Source organism: Chiroxiphia lanceolata, chromosome Z (genome assembly GCF_009829145.1).
Source record: "Chiroxiphia lanceolata isolate bChiLan1 chromosome Z, bChiLan1.pri, whole genome shotgun sequence".
NCBI lineage: Eukaryota > Metazoa > Chordata > Aves > Passeriformes > Pipridae > Chiroxiphia > Chiroxiphia lanceolata.
This window is the reverse complement of record NC_045671.1, coordinates 38,370,744-38,388,976: the sequence shown is the minus strand read 5'-3', so window position 1 is coordinate 38,388,976 and position 18,233 is coordinate 38,370,744. Positions and strand designations below refer to the sequence as shown.

Below are 18,233 nucleotides of genomic sequence, written 5' to 3'. Positions count from 1 at the left end.
TCAGTCTAACATACAACGAGAATATGTAACTAGTTCTGCACATAGCTACTTTCAGTGTGTGGGGAGACCATGCAAGCAGTGGCTGCTCAGCTGTAGTCCCATCTCAGGCTCCTTTTCTGCATCTCAGTGGAGCCATGGAGCCTGCCTGGGGTGCTGTTATTCTGAGCACTCAATCACATGGTCTCAGAAACATCTTAATAAATTCTGACCAGCAATGCAGCCAAGAGCTTTGCCTCAAAATAAAACAGCTCCCCGGGATCTCAACACAGCAAAAGAACATCTTGTCTGGCTGAGCAGATAGGAACTCTGCTACCCGGTAAAAATGACCGACAAAACCCCTTTCGAAACGGATATGCTGACTCTCACGCGATTTGTTATGGAGAAGGGACGCCGTGTAAAAGGAGCAACAGGAGAGCTGACACAACTGCTCAACTCCATGCTGACTGCCATAAAGGCCATTTCCTCTGCTGTCAGAAAAGCAGGCCTTGCCCACATGTGAGTCCTACCTTGAGATACAGGGAGGAAGAGGAGATAGAGAGACAGCTACTTGCACAACAAGGCTGGGGAGTGGGCAGCAATTCACAAATACTTTGGAAGTGTCTTTTTTTAAGCTGTGTGAGGTCAGAGCCTGGATTATCAAGAGTGGGAAGCAGGAGATCTCTCTGAAGCTTTTTAATATTGGGCACAAGATAGACATTTAAACTAATTGCCGTATTTTACTCTAAAAATGGAAGTCAGAACTTCAATGTACTGCTCACCTTGTTATCTCTTGTACTTGTTGATATTGAACTGTTTTTAAATCTCCTGTGAATTTGCTGAAAATCAGACCATGATATTTTTAATGTAGAATATCTCACTGTGATATTTTCTAGGATCCAAGTCCTCTGCTGAACTGTGCAAATTAGAACTTGTCTTATCTCTTATATCTTAACTGATTTTCTGACTGTCTGCCGTACATGTAATGGTCTAAAGCAATAGCCCTGTGAGAAACGCCCTCTGCTGCCGTGCATTTCTCCTTCCTTCCTCAAGCAATATCCCTCAATCAGGGTTACGGGCAGGGAGTCTTAATGGGCCCTATATGAAAAACAAATGTAACCACTTGTCAACTAGTTCTGTAGCGAATGGAATAAAGAACTGCCTTAGCAAAGCCAGGAATGTTCTGAGCTGTTCCTCACAGCCAGGTGAAATAGACATCAGTCTGAGTTTTTTAATGGTGATCTATCTGAAGCTCTTCAGAGATATGGAATGTCCTGTTAAAGTTATGTATTTAAAATAGAAAGGTTTTGATATGTATTGAAAGATATGTTTCTTGGCATGCCTGAGTATGTGTATATACATGCACGCATGAAAGAAACAAGAAACATATTTGTAAAAGAAAGTCAATATTTGTAATTTGTTCTGGGTTGGTTGTTTTTTGTTCTTTCCCCTGGAAACATCAAAATGCCTGACACTCTGGTTTTTTTTTTCTTTTTTGTGCTCCTGTTGATTATACGGTCCAAGTCCTCAATGCTCTTTGCAAATCATTAATTCAATGTCAGCACTATCACCCTGACTTTACAGGCATAGATCATAGCAAGTAGAGAGGACATGAGGCAGACTCAGAATTAACAGTAACATTAGGCTCCTATACCCTTACTGTTATACTGTGCTTTAGTCCTTGCTAGTTGCAACTGTTTTACCTCCCTGTCTTAGAAGAACAGTTGCTTTTATGTCATTTCTATCTTTCAGTAGGCAATGTCTGAAGTATTTAGTAAGTACAGAGAAACTATTTGGTAGACTAGGGGTAGAATAACCACATAGCCTTCTTCCAGCCAGAAAAAAACCGATCCATTTTGTTGAGAAGCAAATGTTTCTTTCTATAAACAAAAGCTTCAGATGTTGAATCAGAAATATCTAAAGTATCCAAACCACAAACAAATAACTTGCACTGTTTAAATTACTGAAACTAACTACGAAATTTCAGAAATTCCCTTGGCAAACTTTCACCATAGGTAACTGACTTGCATCCATCTACATTTGTGCAGTTAAAGAGATCTGGTTTTTCTAGCCCCTCCTGTGATGTGTCTTCTTTAATGTTATAGAGTTCAACATGAATTTTTAACAAATTTTCAATTCAAAAGTCATAGATCTGAGCTGAAATTGTGCCTGAAAACACACAGACTGGAGAATATGTACTTAGTACTCCCTGGCAATCATGGTCCTTTCTAGTACCCTAAATTTGACACTCAAAAATAGAGTGTAGAGAAGTATTCAAAACATGGAATACTTCTGAAAAGCTCAAGCAGCTTTGAGTAAGACAAAACACCTACCCTGGTCCCAGCTAAGGCCTGCCACTCACCAGCATCATCCTAGGGACTAATCACTGGCCCCTTTCTCCTTCCCTTTTTTTCTCACCCCCCCCCCCCCCCCGCCATGAATAAAAAAGCTCTATCTATTCCCTGCATGGTTTTTGTATTTCTAAGATGCCCAGGTTATGCACATTAGGTCTAAGCAGTGCTTCGTCAATTGGAAATTTCAGAAACATATATACTGTTTTCTATGTCATTAGCACATTACTAAAATATGCACGTTGCTAAAATGTAAAAGATCTTGATCCTGAGATACAGTTCTGTATGGCAAATTACCTGGGGATGTCTTTAAAGTTTCTGATTTTGGGCTGGCTGGGGACTGAGTGAATGTGGATTAAAGGAGAAAGAGCTCTGAGCAGCCAGCAGCAGAAAATAATGCAGATGCCAACGACCCCTTCTACTTCCTCAAAGCTGGTGCTGACTGCTTTGTGGGGCTGCTAGGGAAACCTGACCCCTACTTGTTGGGCTGTATGCTCTGCTTCTGGCCTGGAGAACATCCAAGGAGAAGCCAAAGGACCCGGGTAAAGCCCCAAAATTATACCATCGCCCTTTCTCTTTCTCATGCATGCTTTATTTTCAAGCAGAAGCAACAGTCTTATAATACACCTTAGTATTTTAATCCATGGATTAGGTAAAGGTGTGGGAAGATGAGAAGAAGGAGCCACCCTGACTTGTTTTGGTTTTTTCCTAAAAACCCGTAATGTTGGCCTCCCTCAGGTTTCTTGACATTTTTACTATTCTGTAGGTTTGGTATAGCTGGCACTGTAAACGTAACCGGTGATGAGGTGAAGAAGCTGGATGTATTATCCAACTCCTTGGTGATTAATATGCTCCAGTCCTCCTACAGCACATGTGTCCTCGTCACAGAGGAGAACAAAGAGGCCATCCTCACCCCAAAAGACAAACAGGTCTGTGCAATCCGACGTTCAGGGGGGTTATGGGCTCAGGCAGCAGCAGGTGGCAGTCTTGCTTCAAGTATGAAACCTGGGCTTGGCCCCAAAACCAACTCTTCCCAGGGGAATTCAGAAAATTTGCATAATTTCTGTGTTGTTTTGATTAATAACTGTGGTGGATGGCATGGTTTCAACAACTAAAAGACATGTGGAGGATAAAATTATTATTAAAGTTTTGCAGAGCAGGGAGAATAATTTTTTTTGAGCTTGTTAACAAATCCCACATTCCAGGTGTAAGTGTACCATTACAGTGCCTGACCTGGGTTTGAATTACATTAGTACTTAGGCAAGATAAAATCAGATGACAGGCTGGTAGAACTGAGTTTTATGTTACACGTCCAAAGGAAACACTTGACTGCTTTGTCAGGCTTCCCCCAGGAGGGGATTCTATTGCAGTGGGATACTGCTAATGCTGATGTAACCTACTCTTTCCCAAAGACTTTTTCTTTCTGCCTTCTTTCCCTCAAACTTCACAACACAGGGAAATCCTTTCATTTGGAACTAAAAGTAACAAAACAAAACATATTTACTCGAGGAAGTTACATACTTCCAGAGTGAGTCAGTCCTTTTGCTTTCAAACGGTTTCTTGCACTGCTCGGCAGCAGAGGATTGCTCCTTTCTATCATCTGATTTTGTGCTGTCTGAGCAGAAACATGTCTTCTCCTATTTCTTTGGCACGCCCTCAGGGAGTCAGTATTGTACTGCGGAACCAGCTGGGTCAGCAGTCCAGAGTTCTCTGATGAGCTGTTTCAGGACTAAATGCATCCATAAAGACATGGGATTTGTCAAGTAAAAGGAAATAATAATGCAAAACAACACATCATTTAATGCTTTCCTTGCCACTTCTGTCTTAGGGCAAATATGTGGTTTGCTTTGACCCCCTTGATGGTTCATCCAATATAGACTGCTTGGCACCAGTAGGAACTATATTTGCTATCTACAAAAAGGTAAGAGGATGGATGAAGCACACATGGCATGATGCACTTGGTGAAAGCAAAATGTCTTGGGTTCATCACCTTGCCTAGTTTCTTTCCTAGGTCCTTTATATGTGTCGGGGAAAAATGGAGCCTTAGAAACAGCGGAAGAGGTAACACTTGAGATCTGTGAGTGCTAAAATGTTGCCTGAATTCCCAGGAAGGGGACACCCAACCCCACAAAAATGTTAGGTGGCAGCACTTCCTTCCTCCAATCACACAGGCACTTAAAACCCTCTCTCCACCAGGACATCTGGTTAGCTTCAGTGATCCTTGACTCGCTCTTTTGGTGCTGATGAATCACAGTATTTGTCCTCTTGGACACTGACTGGGGAGGGCTGGCAGCTCTGGATCATATCACGGTTAGCAGTGTGGTGACCTCCCAGCATGAGCTGCAAAGTCTGTTACAGATGGGAATTTATAAGCACGGTAGTGATGGAGGCTGAAGCAAGCAAACACCTGCATTCATCGGGGCCCTGCCAGCACTTTTGCTCCCATGGGGCTGCACAGAACATCAGCTGTGCAGCCAATTACAAATGTTAATAGTTACAGTCATGCCAAGTCTTGTGATTTGTTTGCTAATCTCGCAGCAGTTGGTGTTTTTCCCAAAGGCTGAGCTCATGGTCATATGACTATGGGAGACCCTCAGCCATTACTATTGTGAAAGAACATTTTACAATACTTGTGACTTCAAAGAAGTCTTTGCAGACTTCAATGCTACACTTCAAACAAGTGAAGATATGTTTTTAAAGTCTGTCTCATCTACTAACTCATAATTTGCAACTGGCTAATCCTTGGTTTTTACCTTTCTTTTAGGCAATACACTAGCCATTACTGTTGAGAATATGCATCTACTAGGGAATCAAATAGGGACAAGAGGGTAGTGGCACAAGCCAAGTTCTGGCATATGGCAGGCCCTGGCATATGGCTGTCCACACTGCTAATGGTTAGTGCAAACCCACACACAGATGCAGCACAGGCCAGACAACACTAAGAGGATGTCTAGGTATGGTTTGTGGAAATAGCTGTCTACGGAGTACCTGCAGTACCATCCAGTATCTTGCTTTTTACAGGGAAGAAAGCTTATCTGTGTGGATGCAATCCATGAAACATGCTCTTTTGGTAAGCAAAGGGGCCCCCACCCTTTTCATTTATCTCTCAAGAGATAACCCAAATGACAACAGCAGCTCCCTACATTTACAGTAGACAATAGCTGCATTGTCCACTATTCTTAAGGGTGGTAAGAACCATTTTACAAATACTAAATACTGTTTTTCTCTTTAGAAATATTGTGTTAACTTACTCCAAGTAACTGCAAAGGCAAGTCTCCAGTGATTAATACAGTTTAGAAGGTTGAAATACAGATTAAATTTCTCTGTCACCTTGAACTCACCTATAATATGTGTAAAGACTATGGACTGCCAGTCTTCCCTAAGATTCTGCTTCAAAATAGGAGCACTTGCCAAATTTCCAAATTCTCAAGATTTCCAATGATTTTCTGATCCTTTCACAATTGTATTACATGTTAACATACTTATTGTAAATACTGTTTCTAAGTTACTGGTTTCCACGTGGGCGGATACTGTTCAGTGCTTCCTAAAAAGGAAATTACATTGCTTTGTACAAATAGTTCATATCCAAATGAAAATGCTGCTGTTAGGATGAAGCAGTTTGTCAATTATAAGAACAAGTCTACAAGAAAATTTTCAGTTTTCCCTGGAAAGTTGAAAACAATGTTGAATTTCCTGGCTTTCACTTGCATAACACTTTCCATTAGAATGCTAATTACAAAGTACATCTTAATTAATATGCCTTTATCTCAGACAACACAATATCATAACAACACGATTACCTTTAAACACTAGTAAATTCAAAAGCTTTGAAATTATTAAATAAAAATCAGTGCTTTATTGGTTATTACTAAAGGGTACGTGAAAAGTATAAAAGTCTTATCCACCATTTATCCTGGTGGATAAGAATCACTTAAGATAGAAATCATAATCTCATGCCATTTAAGGTTCATGAACAACCTTTTGGAAAAGCTAGAACAATTGTAATTCCAAAGGATGAACCTTAGCACCTATCTGATATTTGGCACCTGCCAATTCTCAGAGGAGTGCGTGACTCATTTTCTACCATGTCTTACCTTACCTTCATTTCCAAAGGCACACTCTTCAAAAGTGAAACTTTTGGCTCATTTTAGGGGAAAAAAAAAAAAGGTAATAAGCATTTTTATACAAAGGCCAGACCTGGCCAATACATTTAGAGGTGAAACCAGTTCTCTGGCTGCTCCCAATCCAGAAAATCCACCATGGTGGAAGGTACCTATCCCTCCTGTCAGAAAAGCACTGCATCAGTTTCTTAGAGAAAGCCACTAGGAAATAAATGCCATCTCAGGTTTATTTAATTTTCCACCTGGCTTTCGCTTTCAGAAACATGGTGGTGTTAAAAAGATGAGAAACATCAAAAAGTGGGGCTGAGGGAGAAGCCTTGCTGAATCAGTGAGGGATAAGTCCTTGATGGTTGCTGCCACTGAGGGCCTCTCAGTTGCGAGAGTGTCGGGGTGTCGTGATAATAAGTGGGTTTTGCTTGGATTCTTCCCACTTTTCATGCCACTGAGCTGAATCTACAACTCTTAATTCATGTTGTATGAATATGCTGTGAAACTTTTTTGCTTTATTTCATCCTGGTTTTAATTTGGAACTTTTCCCACTACCTCTGCTGTATTTTATTTGCTACCCTTCATTGTCACGAGGACAATGTCCTCCCCTTCATGTGGTCCCTTACAGAGAAGGTGTACGAATTCAGTGTAAACGCAAAGGATACTTATGAAACACATGATACAAATGGAGACCTGGAAACCAAGGTCTCCCAGTGCTGATGAGAACTCCTTCATGAGATGTTGGGCAAATCATACATGCAAAAATTTCAAACTCAGATATCACCTGAGGGTATCCCTATAGTCAAACTCTGCAGACCTTGTTTCATCTACTTCACATCAATAATGAGTGAAAGTGACTGTGTCAATGCTTGTCAGAGCTTTTCTGCAGTCCATCTGCCTATTTTAGTACTTTGCATAAGGACCTTCAAAGACATTTACTACCACCATCATAGGCAAAACATAATAGAAAGGAAATCCATCTGTGCACCTGAAGGAAGTGAAAATACTCAACAGCTCTCAGAGTGGACTGGCCAGCTTAATCCCCTGGTTTGTTTCACAGTACTTGGCAGGACAGGACTCCTACAGTCCTAACAATGAAATATCAGCTGATCTGTAGTTTTTTCATATTAAAGCTTTGCAAAATGTTTGTTTCAGAGTGAAATTTTTTCCTACTTTTTGGAAGCTAGGTCTTGGAAATACAGTTGTGAATAAGAATAGAATAACAAGTGAATTCTGCCCAACTGCCTATGTCCTGAAGGAGGATTCCTCTGGTTTTTTTTCAGGATGGTCAACAAATATATACTTTTTCAGCCATACAAACATTTTAAATGAATATCATATATAAACAAAAGCTACATATATTGTATATGTACCATGTTCTAGAAAGCAAACCTCTTTGCTGCATTTATATAGAATTATTTTTTATTTAATGAGAAAAGCATACAGAAATCTATGACAACCATAATAGGTTTGCAACTAGTTATGTGAATATATGTTTAACTCTGCATTTAATGGTGCAAATAATTTGTCTACTATACAACCATTGTTTTTGATGTTGAGATGTATGTGCCATGGGAATGTATTTTTGAAAGAGATGCAGGGCATAATAGTTGGTTCTGTAAAGATTGTTTAGCAAAATATTAGCCACTATCCATCAATATTCAAAACTCTGAAACCAAAAGTTTTAAGTAGTCTTCCTTCACTATGTGCATTACAACCTCTCTGAATAAGCAGCCTGACATAATTTCAAGTGACTGTGTACCACATGTATTTACACAAGCTGCATTTCAGCTCTTATGAAGTGCTGTTTGGCAACTGGATTTTTTTTTCCACAGAAGAACTTGCAAATAATAATAACAAAAATATTTTAGAAAAATACAGCTAAAAATTGTAGGTGAAGTAACAAAACTAGCAAAATCTTTCAGCTGAAAACAAAAACATTTTTATGTGAAATTACTGTTTTCATATGCCAAGAAAGATGTAGTTTCAGTGTCCTACATCTCAGTTTTCCCCTACATGTTGGCATATAACAATGAATGGGATCACCTTGCCCTGATGGGCACCCTGATAGCTCCTTACTATGGGGCACACCAGAGAATTTCTCTGTAGAAGGAGAGGTATTTTCTTTTGAAAAATGTCTATGGAAGGCATTCTTGGTTTTTTATAGAATTTACTCAATATTCATCAAATATTTTATTTTCTACACAAGACAGTCTTCACTGATTTTTATTTTTTTAGGCAGATATTCTGGGCTAGGCCTTCCATTTCTGTTGAGCTGCTACTCAATCTAATTAAGCCCATGCAATCACTGAGAAACTGTCTGAGTTTGAGATAATAAAATACTAAACCAGGGCCTGAAGAAAGGAGAGAGATTCTCATTTTAATTCCTCATGGACCACCATCAAAACACACACAGAAAACCCACCACAACTGGCAAGGTTTTAAGTAAATATTAGTATGAAGCATACCCATTTTGTGGTTGCAGGAGGTGAAGGCTGAAACGAGCCTTCCCAAGTACTCTTGGCTGTTCTCCTTACCCTGCCAGACAAACTCTTTTAAGCTGTAGCTGAGACACAACCCTAGAGCTGGCTGGAAATATTTACACCAGGTCTGCTTGGGCTACTGAAGTTCAGTGATAACCAAAGAGCCAAATCCAAATGTTAGTGTTGGAAATTGAATAAAAGTGTGAAGTAAAATGCCATGTATGTTCTACATAGAGTTATATATGCATATCTCCACACATGCACACTTCACATCATCAAATACATTCGCTATTTCATATACAATATGAACATTTATATCCCTTCAGTTAACTATCTCTTCACTAGCAGAGACCAGCACACAAACTTTGTTTCATCATGTTGCACTATCTACCTTTTTATTCTGTATTATTTGAAACATTTTGTCTGTAAGGTTAATTACAACATTTATCTCTCAGTAATTCCCTCTGAGGCGCATCAGTATGATAGCTTATGTTATATTTACAGAAAATTAGTACCTCTGTTTGGTCTCAGATTTCTGATGATCTCGAATTATTAGCCTGGGCTGTAATGCTAAGGTGTCAACTTTCTTGCAGGTGACGTATTGATTGTGTGACATGTATAAAATAACAAACTCTAAACGTCCTGTCACAGCATGCACATGTACTTGTATCAAACTTGCTCTGAACTAGCGGGAACAATCTCTATTTTGTTGTTTCAAAGGCCTGCATAGGCACAAAAAGGAAATCTGTCATATTATTGTTGAAATATTGACTTTAGCGTTCATCATCAGAATTTAACCTTCAGTCCAATGGCAATTTTTCCTCAGGAAACAGATGATGAGCCCTCTGAAAAAGATGCTTTACAGCCTGGACGGAATATTGTTGCTGCAGGCTATGCCCTGTATGGTAGTGCTACACTGGTTGCCCTCTCCACAGGGCAAGGAGTGGACTGCTTCATGCTTGATCCGGTACAGTCATGGTGTTACTCACATTGCCACTATCTTTTAGAGTTTTCTGTGCTTGGCTTTACTTATTTTTGTTAGTCCTTGTCTCTGTAATCTACACACTCTGTGCAATTCTTTTTTCATGGCCTGGAGCATCCCATCTCCTCTTTACAAATATTTGTTTAATAATACATGAATGACCATGTTGGTTGCAATACCCGTTTGGTTTTTTTCTACTCAATAGAGGGCAAATTAAGTTAAATTCTTTGTTAAGCGTTTGAAACCCTGTTCATTCAAAACAACACTTAAGCAAATTTAATCTGAATAGTGCCTTTGCCTCTACTTAAAGTACTCCACTTTTATATTTCCTTGATTTTTCTGTCTGATGAAAAATATCAATATGTTCACTATTTAGCCTGAGGCAAGGGCCATTTTTTTTATATAGTTCATGTACAGTGATGTTTGATTTCTTGAATGCAGTTTAGTTTTATTGCTGTCCCCTAAGCTGCATGTCCCAAAATTTGCAAAAGCACATGCAAAACCATGCCTATGCAACTGGACATGTGCCACTCTTTGGTGCCCAGCCCAGGAGCCAAACGAGTATTACTGTGGGAGTACAGGAAGATCATTCATTTGTAAAAGCAGCTTTAGATGTGGACAATAACGTAGGAGGGTTGGGGTTTGCTTTTTTATATATAAAAGGATGCATTATTATCAAAACTTCTTTTAACCTTCATAAATAGTCTCATTCAAAGTGGAAAGAACTGGGAGTTGAACTGTTCTAGTAAAAGAAAGAGAAAGAGAACATGGATGTTGAACTCAAACTGCAGACAGCAACACCTGGAGGTAGCTGACCACATTCACTTCAACATATTTAGACAAGACAGGCAAGAAGAGTTAAAAAATCACAAGACAGTATAATTTCTTAATTTGCAACCTTATGAATTGTAGACAGAGATTCATGATCCATCCACTCTCAGAGCTGACTGGTGTTTCTTTGATATGCTAACTATTACAGTCGGTTTGCTTTTTGTTTGTAGTACTAATGTGACAAGTTTTCATTAACTTAATGCAGATATTTTGCTTTCTGCTGTTTTTGAAATACTGTGGGATTATACACCAGACTGGTGCTGGAAGGAAGAAGCTGTTCTAGCATTTCTGTCTCATCCAGTGTGACAACTGTTACAGAAAGTCAACAAAATTTTCTGCTGCTTGCTAATACCTCATCTATCCTGTCCTGCAGGGCCTTGGTGAATTTATTTTAGTGGACAGAGATGTTAAAATCAAGAAGAAGGGGAAGGTATACAGTCTCAATGAAGGTTATGCAAAGTATTTTGATCCTGCAATGACAGAATATTTACAAAAGAAGAAATTCCCTGAGGTAAGAAAATATTAGCATTGTACCCAATGTACTGTGCACTGGCAAGCACTGCATTCCATGCAGTCTTGGCTGATGGGAAAGGATTTGAAGGCCTCCCTGAGTTCAGACCCATTTAACCCTTTCATACCATCAAATTAATTTTGGATATATATCTAATTTTTTTTTTTGGTGTCCTGACATCTTTTGTGACTTATATTTCAGTAAATAAAATCATAGCTTGTTCATCAATGTGTGAACAAAAATGTACTGAAGAACTAGATTTTTCAACAAAGCTCTGAAACTGTGCTAGCCAAGTTAGAGTGTATGGTTGTTTTCTAGCTTTATATGAATATGCAGTTCAGTCGTGTGCAGCTGGGCACTTAGGGCTAGATTCCACATACTGCCTAGAAGGTGATTGCAGCAATTTGGGTGGCATCATAACCCTGCATGGGACTTGAGGAGGAATTGACGTGTGGAGCATGGGACAACACCTTCTTATTCAGACAGATCACTCACCCTATATTAATCTGGCCACTAGAAGCCAAGAGAAGTAAAAAATTTTATTTCAGTCTGTGGGTCAAGCAATAACCTTAACAGAATGGAGAAATTTGTCTTGTATCTTTTTCTCAGCACAGTCTCAGTAGTGTGTTTTAAGAAAGTGTGTTTCTGTCAGGGTAAGAAGCAACTAAAATTGTCAGTGGTATTGCATTAACTTAGAACGTCCTGAGTTGGAAGGGGACCCACAAAGGGTCTTTCACACAATACTGCCCATGTTCACACTTAAATTGTGTAAATAATCTGCATGTGAATAGGAAATCCGGTATATTCCAAACATGTCTGATGATTTGTTCACAGGTGGAACAGCTGTGCAGCTCATGCTGAGTAGATTTTATAACTGTGAGTTCCAGACTCCGTATTTGATAATGTCATAGAAGCAATCCTTAGCAATCTGTTTCAGGGGCTGCTTATTGTTGATATGTTATGACTTTTCTTAATGTTAAACAAACTTTTTTTAAGACTTCGTTCATTACCTTTTGAAACTATAAAAGAGAGTTCTTCTTTTGATAGTATTTTTAAAGGTATTTTGAGACTGTTATCACATCTTTTGCAGACTTTAATGGCAAACTTGCTTAGATCTCTCTTTAATATGTTGTGAGGTGTTGTTTTCTTCTGATGTAAAATTTTCACAATTGTAATGTCACAAATGCAAACAGTGTGATGGAGAAACTATGAATATGCAATTATTTGAGTGTAAACTATGAAAAACAAGGGAGCAAACACTTAAAAGTATTGTTCGTTGGTGCCTTAAAGTAACAGGACCAGTTTTAAACAAAACTCAGTATAAAAGCTCCAGGCTGTGTCTCATCCATCGCATCTACCACAGTTTGTATTGTTTTCTTCTGATTTTTTTATAGTTCTCCTAATGTTCTCCTATGTTATTACATAGGCTGGAAGAGGTCTGTCTTCCAGTTTTACTATCAGCTGTATGAAATACCTGAGTTATATGATTACTCATTTTAAGACTCAACTTCCTAGTGTTCTGTTGCATTATAATGTGTGATTTCATGAGAATCTCTTCCCATTTTAAAAGAGAATAATTATCAAAACTTCACAGTTGCATAGAACAATTTGGAAAAGTGATTTTAATATAGAACAATATTTTTTTCTATTTGTGTGTTTTCTTCCAAGGTGTTTTTTCTACCAGCTAACCTTGTGATTTTTTGGGGAAGTGTGACTAACATGATATCTGAAGGTCTTGGACCTGGCATTGCTGAACAAGTGCTTCTCTGGACCCAGTATCAGCACAGGCCGAACTTTCTAGAAAGCACTAAGATCTTTTATTAGAAAACTGATCCAGACAAAAAACCCCATGCAGATATCTTTTCAAACTTTTAGCATTGCAATACATAAATATGCATGTGTATTAAATGTGCATTTGGTCTACTGTATGTGCTTCTATTTGTTCAAGACACCTTGCTTGTCTTCTACATTTCCTGCCTTATCATTCTTATGACCAGCAAACCTGAGACTGACATGAATGCTTCCCTGATAACTATTGCTAGAGTGACCTGTCCTTCAACAACATCAATATCTGAGCTAAGAGCAAGGAAAACTACATGAATGAATTGCTATTTCTCAAGCTAAACTGTAGAATGAATGCTATGACCAATTTCACCATTATCAAATAAGCTAGAAGGTAAAAGTTGGAGTCCTCTGGGAATCGTCTGGACATGTAGTAAAAAGTGGCATCCCTCTTCATGCTCTGGCTTAGGAACCAGCGAAGAATCAAAAATCAAATATGTACCTTGTGCTGTTAATGTGAAGAAGTTTTCACTCCCTTTTTTTTTCATAGCTTGGGGGTTGATTCTAAGTTGTGCACTCAAATTACAGACACCCCAGTTTGCACACTCTGAATACACCTTTTCAAAACACTTATTTGAGAACCCTGTAGATGATCACTACATCTTACAAAAGGCTACACTTCAGGCTGGTTTTTGTATTTACAGTATCCATAAGCAGCCACTGATTTAAGCAGTTTTTCTTTCTGTTCTATAAAAAAAAAAATTACATTTTGCCATGTTACTAGCTGTCTAGCCTGGTAAATATAATGTTTTACTGTATGTTTTTCAGGATGGCAGTTCCCCATATGGTGCCAGGTACGTGGGCTCCATGGTAGCTGATGTTCACCGTACATTGATGTATGGTGGGATCTTCATGTATCCTGCTAATAAGAAGAGTCCTAAAGGAAAGGTATATAGTTATACTTCTGTTCTGCCAACCTAATACCTCTGGTACTACCAGAGGTGTAAAAGAATAGTTTAGGTAAATCAACAGATAATAATTTTCCATCTCTGAAAAAAATTATTAATGGATATAATGGTTGGCCATCCAGTCTAGGCAAGAAATTTAGGCAATTGCCAATTTAGGCCATAAATCTTCCTGTGTACTTTTATATTACAAACTACTCAAATGATTTTCACTGCAACCAAGGACTTCAGTTTTTCTAAAGATAAACATCTGAGTACCATAGAAACCCACTGACATATCTGTGCATAACTGGCAGATACAAGACAGACCTAAGGAAGACCTCTACACTTTAAACTGGCAACTGAAATTATCCCACAAACAGGTGGGATATGCTGAACTCCAGAGAGGGTTTTGTCCAATGGTGGGAAACCAAGTTTTCCTACGTAATGTTTCCAAAGGCCACTGAGCTTACTATCACCACCTCTGCAAATGCAGGCTTCTAATACCTGCTCAGAAAAACTCTGTCATTGGAAGATGAGTTTCATGCATGCTGATATCAGTATTTTGGTAGAAGGTGGTTTCCCATTTGAACACCTGTACAAAACACACTGTGACTTTATGAGGTGCAATGCAATGCAGTGAGTCTCTGAATGGGCCATGAACCATAGTCAATCTCACCTTTTCTCCTGCAACATTATATACCCTCATTATCAAATTTCTAAACAAATATATTTTAAAAGAGCCACGGTCATACAGATGATTTGTGGACCACCAGTAACCTGCAGGTTATCCTTAGGAAAAATTGGCTCAGTGCATAACAGATTGGTCATGGCATTCTGACTCCAAAACCACCTTTTTTCCCTATCTACACCATATTTAAAACCTTTTGGTTTTAAACTGGCTATTATGTGGAGGAATCTGCCCTCATAAGTTTATTTACCCCATCTCCCACACTCGTATCAGAACATCCTGATGTCTACGGTCTTTAGGGACAGTTGACTACTGGTTCCATCGTGGTGAATTTGTATTTACCATAATACCAGCAGATCCAAGTGGTCTTCATAGTAAAAACTGAAAAAGAATTCTCTTCAACATATATAACTGAAAATGTCTGCATGTTTGTCCAGGCAAAATTGTTTTAAATATTTGAATCATCATCCCAGGGAAAAAAAAAAAACCACCAAAAAAAAGCCCTCATCAAACTATGTGGATCTGTTTGTGCATCAGAGCAAGAGACAGAAAAGGAATCTACTCTGTGTGAGAAAAGTGGGTTTACTAACTGGCCTCTTCAAATTAAAATTTTTGTTTTGAAACCTGCACTAAATCTGAAGAGAAAGAAAAGAGAAACAGAACAAAAGAACAAATTAACAAATTACCTATATAATTTTATAGAAATTAATATTTCCTCATGAGTTAACTTATATTCACTGTTGGATTGCTCTGGCTTGCACAGCCATCATAGGGAGATGATGAGAGAAGCAAAACTATGCTGTCGTTACAAATAAAAATTTTCTTCTTTGCTTCTCAGAGTGCAGGTCTACATAGTTCTTTTCACATAAGTCTTTTCTTGTTGAATAAATAATGCCTTTGTGGCAGGTGCCCTGATCATCATTCCCCTGAAAGACATTCTATGCACTTGGTTAGAGAGCTGAAAGAAATCAAATGTCACTGGAATTGATTGATGAAAAGTCTTTAGAGCAAATGAAAATGACATGCATGTAGGCCCTAACATATACAGCTCCTTCTCTAAGTTAAAGAAAGAGAACAAAATGCTCAATAAATGGTACAGAAATGGCCAACAAATAGGTTTCAAATCAGGTATGCTGCATAATATTTTTTATGAATTGAAGGCTTATAGTTCTTATCAGGTGAAAAATTGTTAAACCTATCTGAAGACAGAGCCCACCTGAAGATCCTTAAGTGCAATTGCACTGCTACCTGAAGAAAAACTTCTTTCCTTAAGTTGCATAATCACAGTTAAACAACAAGAAATGCGACATGTGGTTCCATGGTGATACCACTTTTGTTTTCTGATAACGATCTTCCAAAAGTGGGCCAAGCAATAAGAAGAACAGTAAAGGCTATTGGTCTTATGTTGCCAGTCAGATGGAGTCCTTGTACCAGAAGTAGCACTTCAGTGGGATTTAAAGATAAGAATGACACTATTTAAGCTTGTGGTATATTATGGTTTTATTACAGTGTGCTAAAGACATGATGGGTAGTGAAGTCCTGTGTTTAACCCATTTCTCTGTCTTGATAGAGTTGCATTCTGTTGCACTTCCTTTTCCCCAGAAAACATTCTCTCTTTTGCACATATGAAGAGCCCTTTAAACAAAATGTGTACTAATAGTTCTACATGAGCACTTCACAAATAAATCTACAGAAATAATGTCTCAAAAAATGACCAGCTATCATCTATGCCCATTTAAACACAGAAACTTTTGGCATATGTCCCAAATCAGTTTTCATTCCACCAGAGCACAGTCATCCCAAGAGGTAATATTTTAGAAAATGTAAACAGATATCAGGGTCCAACCTAAAAGGGGAAATTTGCTTTTAATAATAACTACATTTACTTCTGAAAACACAGCCACCATCTGGGTGAGTTCAGGCCACTAAGATCTATGCATATTTCTGAAGAGAAGCAATCAATACCTGAAATTTGAAGCTGGGAGCATCAAGTTTCAAACTCTAAAATATCCTGACCAAACATAACACAATTGTCCCAAGCTCTAAGGTAGCAGATAAAGGAAGACACTTTGGCTTTTTTTTTCCCAGTACTATTAACTTAGCTGGCTTAACTGTTTTGCTGATATCTGTGGGCCAGTTACTTTTGACATTTTTGACAAAATACAGTTTCACTGGTGCTGCACATCAGTATGTCAGCTTGGAAACAAGAGTGGTGATGCTTGGATGCAGGGTTGGTATAAGGTGAGAAGAGAAGAGTAAAGAAGAAGGGCCTGACTTGAGAGACACTGCTACGTAGGTCACCTGAAGTTTGGTACAAAATTTTCCAAAATCACAAAAGGAAGGCTGGGTTTTGGTAAATCTTTTGATATAATTTCCCCCAAAGGCAATCATGTGTTTCCTCTTTCTTTCTAGCTCCGACTTCTCTATGAATGCAACCCTATGGCTTTCATCATTGAGCAAGCGGGTGGGATGGCAACTACAGGGACCGAAGCAGTGTTGGATGTGAAACCTGAGAATATTCATCAGAGAGTTCCTCTTATACTTGGCTCTCCAGATGATGTGCAAGAATACCTTGCTTGTGTACAGAAACACAAGAAGAGCAGCTAAAGGCTTTTCCACATCAGACCTTGATCATCCATTTTCGGTCTACAAGAAAAGCCATACATTTCAAGATGGTGGATTCTAGCAATTAACACAGTGAAAGTCCCGTTTTATGTGAACAAGAAAAATAGTGAAAATAGTTGATGGAGAAAAAAGCAAAAATTTAATTTCTCCTTGCAGGAAAATGTAGAAATCCTTTTACTCTGATTTATGCAGTGCAAATGTAGAGATGGAGTCCTGATTCCAAACAGAAACTAATTTATATAATAGTAACAAAAAGAAGTGAATTGTGTCAGTGTCCCCATTTGATCTGAAGCTTTACATCTGACATTGCATGGATGGTGTAATTTGAAACAGGATTTCCTCATCAATATTTGCAATGCCCTTATCCGGATTTTCTGCCAGAGGCTTTCTTGCTGATCCTTTTTATTTTGACAGCCCTAAGAAGAGCAAAAGTCTCATGCTGTCTGAAACAGAGGCATTTTAAGCTCCAAATTATATGTGCCTTAGGTAACGAATAGAGATGAAAAGGCTGCAATGTTGCCAAGGTATTTCATTTCTCATAAGCACAGGAAATATCTTGTGTTATTTACAGACAAACAACTTTCAATGGCGCAAATTACAATAAACCGTTGCTATCAATGTGACACTCAAACCATGCCTATTCCCTGTTAATCCATTGTTCTCTGCAACTGAAGATGATACAAAGCCATTTACATATCCACTTTCTTTTACTATGAAAGATTCTTGTTTCAGATTGAAGCTTGCCCTTTTACACACATCATACTGCTGTGATGTCCCACACTTAAGGGGAAGGAAACACCCAAGATTCATAGATGCTCATGGTCAAAAGAAACAACAGAAGTCAAATAATCCACAAAAACTTACAAAGTTTTATTAGTAAATTACACATTTGGCATGGAAATTGGTACAAGTTAGTCCCTGATCACCCAGTATAAACACACAGGTAAA

At 38.5% G+C, this 18,233-nt stretch overlaps 1 protein-coding gene across 2 annotated transcripts; it reads left to right on the top strand.

Annotated features, from left to right (window-relative positions):
* The first annotated feature begins 219 nt into the window (after positions 1–219).
* Positions 220–17,540, top strand: LOC116780488 (fructose-1,6-bisphosphatase isozyme 2). Of its 2 annotated transcripts, none has more exons than XM_032675582.1 (7): positions 220–495; positions 3,094–3,256; positions 4,156–4,248; positions 9,746–9,886; positions 11,106–11,243; positions 13,854–13,879; positions 17,073–17,275. In XM_032675582.1, the coding sequence occupies exons 1-7, from the start codon at positions 323–325 to the stop codon at positions 17,164–17,166; spliced, it is 828 nt and encodes a 275-aa protein (XP_032531473.1). In that variant the 5' UTR covers positions 220–322; the 3' UTR covers positions 17,167–17,275. The 2 variants fall into 2 exon arrangements, with proteins under 2 accessions (XP_032531473.1, XP_032531472.1); XM_032675581.1 differs by having other exon boundaries at positions 226–495; positions 13,854–13,973; positions 17,073–17,540.
* The last annotated feature ends 693 nt before the right edge of the window (positions 17,541–18,233 follow it).